The 9745-nt window shown below is 38.7% G+C and overlaps 1 protein-coding gene across 1 annotated transcript; it reads left to right on the top strand.

Moving 5' to 3' along the window:
- Positions 1-6: 6 nt before the first annotated feature.
- LOC102308926 lies at positions 7-9744 on the top strand. The gene is made up of 9 exons (XM_005953051.3): positions 7-3034; positions 3661-3728; positions 5128-5198; positions 5286-5423; positions 5516-5597; positions 8025-8139; positions 9231-9329; positions 9438-9514; positions 9631-9744. Exons 1-9 carry the CDS (start codon positions 59-61, stop codon positions 9716-9718), a joined length of 3714 nt encoding a protein of 1237 aa, XP_005953113.1. The 5' UTR covers positions 7-58; the 3' UTR covers positions 9719-9744.
- Position 9745: the final 1 nt, after the last annotated feature.

Raw genomic sequence — 9745 nt, 5'->3', positions numbered from 1 at the left:
TGATAAGGAATTTAAAGATGAAGATGCAATTGGTGATGAAACCCCTGAAACAACAGAAATGTCAGAAACAGAGGCTACAAGACCTGAAGAATTACTGCAAAGAAACGAGCGTGACGTTTGTCTGTCTGTGCCACATGACACCTCCATGTTTAAAGTGTCTACACCTGCTTATTCTCCTGACATACAGAGCCCAACTGCAAAGAGTTATTCTGAGATTAGCCTGGACAGTTTAATTTCTGAAAGTGAAAACCTTAAGGAAGATAAAAATCAGACAACCTTTAATGTGATTTCAGATAAACCATTGGAATCTGTGATGGAAGAAGTGGTTAAATCTGAAACTGCTCTGACTGAAGAAGTCAAAGATCCTCATCACCCTGATGGCAACCAAGCTAAACAGCACTTTGTGACTCAGGAAATCAAGGGAGGTGATGTTCCAAAAACTAAAGACAGCGGAGTCCCTCTACAAACTCGACTCTCATTAACAACTCCACCTTTTGAGTCCCAACTTCAGGACAATACTGTGAGCACAGATAAGCAAACCCATACTGTCACCGAATCCAGGGGAAATAGAAGAAAAATGGGATCCACTCGCAGAATAAAAGGAAGACAGCGTGATAAGGAATTTAAAGAAGAAGATGCAATTGATAATGAAACCCCTGAAACAACAGAAATTTCAGCAACAGAGGCTACAAGACCTGAAGAATTACTGCAGGAAAACAAGCATGATGTTTCTCTGTCTGTGCCACATCATGAAAAGTCCTTTAAAAATCAAAATGACGGAGATACTAAAGTGATTAATGATAAACCAGTGCAGGCTGGGATGGAAGAAGTCAAAAAAGATCAGCACATAAAACTTTTAGGGCAGGATGGAAATTTACCCAGCAATATTTTGTTAAGTGGAACAACAGATTGTACCATTGCAGTTGAGATAACAACTGACCAAACCAGCCCAAGAGAAAGCACTGAAGTTGAATGCAGTGTTGCACAAGAAACATTTTTAGCATCTCAAAATGTGTTGACTACAAATAGGGAACAACATGAGCATTGCAACCCAATTGAGGTCACCAAAGCTAAGCAGTCAGAGGGTGCATTAATGCATCAGACTGACTGCAGCGCAAGTACAGAGAGTCACCAAACATCCTTATCTGAAACAAATATCTCTTTGGACTTCCACCATCAGGATAATTCTCAGGACATTACAGAAATTCACACACGCCTCAGCCATACAGGGAATAGAAAGAAAATGGGTTCAAGCCAAAGAAATAAAGGAAGACAGGGTGTCAAGGACCCTGATGCATACCAGGAACCTAAAGATGACATTTTAGAAAAACCCACAAGTAATGACAAACTCAGAACAATTGACATGTCACCAGCAACAGATATAACAAAGGAGGAAGAAGAAAAAGACCTCATATCCATTGACAAAGAAGTGCAGATTAGCTCAACAGCAAAAGAAGGCAAAAATAAAGAAAAGTTGTTGGAGGAATATGCATTTTTCTCACAGAATAATATGGATAGCAATACAGATGGACTTCTCAAATCTAACAAAGATTTCAATGAGGAAAATAAAGTTGTTCAAGATGCTATGAATTTAGATCAGCTTACAGGATGTGACACAATTACAAAGCACCTGATGCAATCACCACAAGCCTCAGTTTGTGAAATTCCCTCAGACATGCAGCATACCTCATATCATGCTGGCATCGAAGGCTCTAGCTCTCTGAAGGTGCTTGATAAAGAAGAAGCATTGGAGGCAATGGATGCAAGCAACGGCCAGCAAGAACAAACTCAATCAGGTAACAGAAATACTTTCCAAATAAATCCACAACAGAAGAAGAGAAAGATAGGTTCTTCTCGCAGGAGTCAACTCAACAGAAAAAAAGAGGAAGAAACAGACAACACAGATGAAACCAAGGAAAGTGACTTTCACACCGAAGCTGACGTGAGGAATACTGACAAGTTGGACGTGGTAGAGTTACCGTTAACTACAGATATACCACAAAATGAAACTGCACAACCGTTATTCTCTGCTGTTCATAAACAACAGGAAGCTGCTGAAACCTTTTCTGTACCAAGCAGTACAGAGATCAATGTGATACCAGTAGTAGAAGATTTTAAGGCCCCTCTTCCTGAACAGTTTTCCTCTCTCCGTGAAGAAACTATCAGTCTGGTTACACACGTTATCACAGGTGGTGTAAGAGAAGTTATTGTGGAGCCGCCACAGCTAGACAATTTTACAAACACTGAGACACAAATAACCACTGTGGTCACGGGTAGAAGCAGACGCTCCATAAATCAGCTGCTGCCCCCAAATACCGAGGCTGCCACAGACACTGGCATAGCAGAAGAGAGCTTAGTGTCTTTTGGTGAGGCCAGGCAAAATACACATAGCGATGAGGAAAGGCCAGAGAGCATAAAAGAAGTACAAGATCAAGATGCTAGTGAGAAAAATCCAAGCAACTTGAATGAAGGAGCTCATAATAAAACTCAAGAGATGAGGAGTGAAAGTCCAAATTTACATTTGAGCAACCAGAGAAGAAAGATGGGCTCCACCCGCAGGAATCTTGGATCCAGAAACAAAGAAGAGCTCCATCAAAAACAGGAGGTGGATAACGAAGCAAAGGAGACTGGAGCAGACATCGGGGAAACTGAAAGTGTCTCCAGAATCAAAGAAGAAGCACTTCAGCTTCACACAGATCACAAAAACAATGATGGCGAACAAGGAAAACAGAAAGTATTTGAAACAGTGGAAATCAGCCCTCCGGGTCAGTCTAAATTCAAACCTCTGCCTGAGCAAACAGTTGAAGAGAGGCCTGTTTCCCAAGACCAGCTAGCAGAAACAGAACATCACACTGCAAATGACCTCCTGTCTACATCCTTAAAAGATGATTTTGTGTCAGAATCAACATCTGGAGGGAGGAGAAGAAAATTGGGATCTAACCGAAAGTCCCGTGGACATCAGCGTATAGAAGACAAAACAGGAGAGGGCACAATAATAGATGATCAAAGTGGGACAGATGCCAGAATTTCAGAGGTAAGCAGCAATGTTTAGGGGTTTTTGTTTAGTTTAGTTTTTTAGTATTTAGTAGAAATCTTAATTGTTTTCAATTTTTCCAAAACCTCATGCACAGACTACATTTAAATTTGACTATTAAATGCAATACCTTATTAAACTTTGTTGTATTTATAATTCTATGCATAGTTGTGAATAGTGAATAGTTATTATTGGACAAGTGTTCTTTCACATAGGCAAGCCTACATTGTTATTTACACCCCATTTGCAGTAGACACTTTGCAAACTGGGTTGTTTGTGGCAAGGTCATTGTGACACAGGGAACTAAAAAGAGGAACGTGAGGTTTACATAGCATGTTTCACATACAGCAAACGAGAACATGTGTTCACCTTCTTCAGAAACCTGGCAGATAAGGGCTTTGAATGAGATCAGCAAATAATGGCTTTAAAGATGTCACAATAAATTATTATTATCGACAAAGAATGGGAAACCAGTATGTCAGATATTCCAGCTTCAGATATTATTAGGAGACGACTGATTACTAGATGATAACTAATCCAAGTAGAATAATTTGCACTTTCACATCATGAAATGAGTTTGTCATGCACATTTAGAAGCATAAAAAGCCCTACTTTTCTTTCTGCAGGTTGGAAAATGTGATAAGAAACCATCATCAGGCCTCTCAAAGAGTGAAGAGCACTCAGAGACTGTGAGGTAGGTCTAACACACAGATATTTTTAAAAAGGCTGGGGTTGTCCAGCTACCTAATTAGCTTTCAAGTGTTGGCTTTCCTACTTGACTTACTCACTGTAACTCATAGATAAGTCCAAATTTGTTACAGTGTAGTCTGTTATGTGTTATACTGAATATTCGAATATTCATGTTCATATTGCATATATAGCAACGGACAACTGTAATATCAGTCACCACAAAGTTCACTTTGTAACATCCAAAAGAAAATGTCCATGAGATTGTTGAAAACATTTTACAATTTGTTAATCTATTTGAGTCACATACAAAAGGAAAGTATACCTGTTTTTTTTTATTCTGAGCTTTTACAAATAAAACATAATAACACTGTGTCATTATGTAGTTAACAAAAACTAAGCCAAAATTCAGAAGGAGTGTGTGTAAAACTAAGTAGACTTTTACTGCTTCAGTGTGACCACCTTTATAAAGCCAGAAGTGTCCCTTTCCCAACGATCCCTAAACATTCAAGACACCTGCTAATCTTCCCAAAAGTGAACGTCCCAACAAATTCACCCCTAGGTCAGACCATGCAATGCCATGCTGCCAAGAGAAATCCTCTTCTCTCTAAAAAGAACGTGGCAGCATAACTGAAGTTTGCAATATTGCATCTGAAAAAGCCACAGACTTCTCGAACAATGTCCTTTGCACAGATGTGACCAAAGTAGAGATGTTTGGCCATAATGCACATAAAATCCAGGCCTCAACGTAAATTAAATGTGGTAGCAAGAGCTGTGCATTAACAAATGCCTGCAAACCTCAGTAAAAAGGAACAATGTCTGAAAGAAGAGCGGGCCAAAATTCCTTCACAGCAATGTGAGAGACTGATAAAGTCACAGAGAAAACAATTACTTCAACTTAATTCTGTGAAAATGCAGAATCATAGGGTGTGTTTAGTTTTTTGCACACTGCTTCTGCATTTTGACTTGACTGTTCCTCTGACGCTGTAGTTAAAATAATTTAAGAACATGGTAATGACCGGATGATTTCTTGTTATGCCTTGATAAGGTAAAAACTTGTGTACCGCATGGTACTTTCTTTCTTTTTGCAAGCTTTAAAAATACAGTTATGCAATTACTACTGTACACTAGCTTAGCAGTAGTGTATGCACTGTTTTCAGCTGACCTGCTTAGAGATGAGGTGTGAATGTCACCAGAGTGGTGTGGTTTAACAGCACACAGCTTCCTCATCTCTATTGTTTTAAATAAATAATCACAAATCAAGTGAATGACAAAATTCCTTGTCAAATGTTCAGTGCACGGCAACTCAAATATGAGCTTGAGACATTCTGAAAACTGACCATTTCAGCCTTTGATATCCTTACACTGTATATGTCATGAAGTTTGTTTGATTGTCTTTTCCACAGTGAGAAGACTTCAGCCCAACCTTGTAATGCTGGAATCTTTCCTGTTAAAGAGAATCAAACATTTTCTCTGGGTAAGAAGATGATCAGTGCAGCTTACCAATAATTATAGGGAAATTTTACATTAAAAGATGATGTATGACCAGACATTTTAATTTCAGTTGGTAATCCGGGAGTGGTAGACCCCAAATCAAAGCGCTACAATGTGGTAATGATTGGAGACAGCAGTGTGGGAAAGACCTCCTTCATGAAAAGAGCTCAAAGTGGGAAGTTTTCTTTAGATATACCTTCCTCAATCGGTAAGATCCTGGTGTTGATCTCACAATTAATCCTACTAATGTGTATGCACAGCGATGTACATGCTAAATATACACGTAAATATTGTTTATAGGCCTGGATTCGCTGATGTGGCCTGTTGTAATAGATGGAAAGCCTATGATACTACAGCTATGGGACACAGCAGGTCAAGAAAGGTAAGTCTCAATTTTCCTCTTAGAATGAATCAGTGAGACAAATTTTTGATGTTTCACAGAACATTTAAATTATATATCACTATGCAAATGTCTTGAGCCACTCTACGTTTCTTTATATTTTGATAGCAGTAATCTGCTGTAGATTGGTTTGTAAGCCTGCCAGTTATTATTTGGTCCTCCATTTGTCCAGTTTCCTAAATTTGTAAGGACACACAGCACACCATGCCAAGAAGTGACAAAACAATTGGAAACTGGCAACTCTTTAGGAATCATGTTGTTGGTTAAAATAAAAGCATAACAGTTTTATTGACTGTCAAACTGTGTTATTTTTTGGCATTTTTCATAGATTCAAGTAAAGAAATGGGAACAAATTATGTTTTTCTGACAGGCTGCTAATAACAAAGTGCCCAAAGATACAGTTTAAAATGGGTTCTTTGCTAAGTGTTTCCTTGCTGTAGACAAAACAATGTATTTCCCCTTGAGTCAGGTGCCATGTTATGCCATCTACGCTTGAATTATTCAAAGGTCAATTTTATGGTACAAGGACTGGACTAAGAATGAGTGAAAAAGTAGCCAATATCCAAAGGAAAACTTTGAAACACCTTCAGAAAGCTGGAGAACTATTGCTTAAGACCACTTTAAGAATTACAAGAAAGTCCTTCCAGGCAAAATATAAAGTAATGAGGGGTTTATCAAGACTTTTGCACAGTTTTGTCGCTGAAAGAAGCCAGGAGAGAATACATTTAACAGGTTTTTTGAGTTTTATTAATGTTTTTTCTAGTCTGTTTTGAACAGTACATATATTATAATGTACGTAGGTCACAGTAGGCTGCCTGTAGGAGAATAACAAATATCACAGTCGTCAGTGTGTTACGTATGACAGTATCAAAGTCCAACTTGTCTGACTTTTCACAGCCCTGGAATTCAGGTTATCTTTTACATTTCACGTTAGTTAAATTCTGTAAATGAGCAACTTGTCTGAGTATAAAAACACTGGGAGCAATACGTCTGCATTTCTGTGACGTCATAAAGACAAAAAGCACAGTTTGTCCATTAAAGTGCGTTAATTATCTAGTTGAAATTCTGCATTCTGCCAAGCCTTGTGATTTTCTCCTTCATAGCATGGGTTTGTCAGGAGTAGAATTGAGTCAGGTGGAAAAAGCAAAGATGACTTCATAATGAGTGCAAAAAGTCTATCCTTCTAATAAAGCAAGAAAAATGGCAAAACCTGTGCATGACAGTTCATTTCTGCTTACTCATTTCTATCATACTGCTCATAAAACTAAAAGTTAACTACAGACTTGTACGCACGAGTCCCAAACTACAATACAGCGACATATCCTGAAGGAAACATACATATCCAGAGAGAGAGGAAAAAAAGAAGCAAATTTCTATATCAAGGTTTTCTAAACAACTACTGCTTTTTGGAATTTGTTTGAGCCAGACGTGAACAGTTTTATATCTGTTTTGTAAATAAAGCCAATCATCAGAGAAGACGCCATCTCTTTTTTAAAGGTACAGGCTATTATTTTGTGGTTTATGATGTCCTGAATGTTGTGCCACATGCAGTCTTGCTGTTCTAGGGAGTGGCTGTGTTTTTTCAGTGTATAGATAAACTTCCCCGATGGCCAAGGACACACTGTCCCGCTGTTCCGAAGCCTGACAAGGAAGGCTTCCAAGTAGGCGACACCCAGTGTTCAAAGCAGTGTGCACACCTTGGAATTCAACCGAGATCTGCAGTTACTACTTGTAACAGTGTTTACTTACACTTGCTTTTGTAGATAGATACGGTATAGCAGCCAATTTCAACATGTAACAGACAATATGCTCAGATCAGAGTCTGTGTATTTAAAGACTGCTCAAGTGTAACTGGTTTCAGAATTGGTTTGGCACTCCTCAGTAATGTTTTGTATTCCAGAATACAATGCAGATTTTGTTCCAGTGACAGACTCAACACGGATGCAATTTAAAGATGCTCACTTTTAACTGCAGATTTTAGGCAGACTCGTGTTGGATAAGTTAAATTACAATTAAAAAACATAGCAAGAGTGAGAAAGCGTTTGAGACATGCAGTTCCCCAAGAGTTTACAAAAAGCCTCCTTAATGTCAACAATAAAGTGAAGCTTTATTCCAACTCTTCACCTAATGGGCAGGCTTCTAAGATCTATTTATTTTATTTTTGCTACAAAAACATCTGACATTTACTTGTTCAAGGAGGGAAGTCTGAGACATGGGTGCGTCTTGAAAAATATGTTCAGGGTAGGCTCTGCAAACTGCATTAAATGACAAATTTGTGACATTAACTTTTGAGTGAATGTGAGGAAAGTAATTCGAATGTGCTACAGTATGCAGAGCTAGTGTCTTCCTGGTTTCAAAAAGGAAGGATTAATAGATCACCTTTAATGTCGTGCTTTTCTGTCTTTAAAGGTTTCACAGTATCACCAAACAGGTCTTCCACAAAGCCCAGGCCTTTCTCTTGATGTATGACATCACCTCCACCAATAGTTTTTCCGCAGTCAGTTACTGGGCAAACTGTATTCAGGTATGTCTTCCCTTTCAAACTTCAACACCTATTTTTTAAACAGATGTTGAAATTACTAGTTAAACATGCTATGTTGTCAAAACAGTGATTTACTTTTATATTCATTTAGTGTATTTAGTTCTAATAGGCGGGGCTACACTGGCCACTTCATTAGCACACCTGTTCAACTGCTTCAAAAAAAGGAATGAACTAAGCACATGCAAGTGCATTGTAGACATAGTGAAGACTACCCGCTGATGTTCAAACACAGCATCAGAACAAGGAAGAATGATGATTTAAGTTAACTTTGAACATGGTTGTTGGATCTATTTCAGACACTCATCTACAATAAACTTTTCTCTCACAACCTGCCTTGTTGCGAGAGATCAGAGAATGGTCAGGCTGCTTCAATCTGATAAGCAGGCAACAGTAGTTTTAAAAAAATTACAAATAACCACCATAAGGTATGCAGATGAGCATCTCTGAATGCACAATACTTATCAGCTTTGAAGGAGAAGGGCTACAGCAGCAGAATAACCCACCGGGTGCCACTCCTGGCAGTTAACAACAGGAAATTGAGGCTACATTCACACAAGCTCATCACAGTTGGTTAACGGTAGTCTGGAAAAACGTTGCCTGGTCTGATGAGTTTCGATTTCTGCTGCAGCATTCGTATGCTGAGGTCAGAATTTGGTGTAAACGACATGAAAGCATGGATCAGTCCTGCCTTATTCAGGCTGGTGGTGGTGTTTAATGTTTGGGGTTTTTTTGGCACACTTGTCAATATGGACCAAACTCTCTGGGAAATGTTTTCAGTGCCTTGTTGTATCAATGCCAGGAAGAATTAATGTTGTTCTGAAGGCAAAAAGGAGTCCAACAGGGGTACTAACAGGTATACCTAATAAAGTGGCTTATAAGTGTGATACTGAATTGTGTATTTAAAACAGCAGCACATATTTTGATTCTTAGTAGAAAAAAGTATTAATAAATTTAAAACATCAACTATTTATAGTGGACGGGACGTGAGTGTCTGAAACAGTTGAACCAGCCTGCAAAGTTAGACTAGTTTGTAATAACATGTGCAGATTATCAAAATGATTCCTGTTCTGCAGGAGTCTGCTGCTGAAAATGTGACTGTTTTGCTTCTTGGAAACAAGAGCGACTGCTCAGAACGACGGGTTAAAACTCATCAGGGGGAAATTCTTGCTAAGGTGCGAATATGTTGCATTACACCCACTCATGAAACAATCACATTCAGTTCAGTAGTTTTAATGATCAAAACACCCACAGTGAGTGCAGATATTCATTCAACTCCACAGGAATATGACTTTGAGTTCATGGAGTGCAGTGCTGCCACGGGTGAAAACGTGATCCAGTCTTTGGAAGTTGTAGCCAGGTATGTATATAATTTTATTGTTTTTCTCTAAAACCCACATCTTTTAACATCGATATGCCCTGTAAAGTTGACTGCTGTGTCATCAGCTGATTGCACTGTTGCTGTGTTGTTGCCAGGAAGCTGAGTCAAAGAATTGACTCAAGAGAAGAAGCCACAGTGTTGCACAAAGAGCCAGAACAGAAAAAAAACTCAAGATGTTGCTGAACAAATGTGTTTGTCTTAAAAAAAAAA

The sequence above is a fragment of the Haplochromis burtoni genome, unplaced genomic scaffold, assembly GCF_018398535.1.
Source record: "Haplochromis burtoni strain Fernald_Lab_line unplaced genomic scaffold, NCSU_Asbu1 Contig_2831, whole genome shotgun sequence".
NCBI lineage: Eukaryota > Metazoa > Chordata > Actinopteri > Cichliformes > Cichlidae > Haplochromis > Haplochromis burtoni.
Note: the sequence above shows the minus strand (reverse complement) of the source record. Positions and strands in the feature narration are given on the sequence as shown.

Excerpts from the sequence above, each read along its gene's own strand:
- LOC102308926 (XM_005953051.3), top strand. The coding sequence starts at position 59 with ATGTCAGAAACAGAGGCTACAAGACCTGAAGAATTACTGCAAAGAAAC. Across the intron at positions 5,598-8,024 it reads GACACAGCAGGTCAAGAAAG|GTTTCACAGTATCACCAAAC; the intron begins GTAAGTCTCAAT and ends CTGTCTTTAAAG. Across the intron at positions 9,515-9,630 it reads TCTTTGGAAGTTGTAGCCAG|GAAGCTGAGTCAAAGAATTG; the intron begins GTATGTATATAA and ends TGTTGTTGCCAG.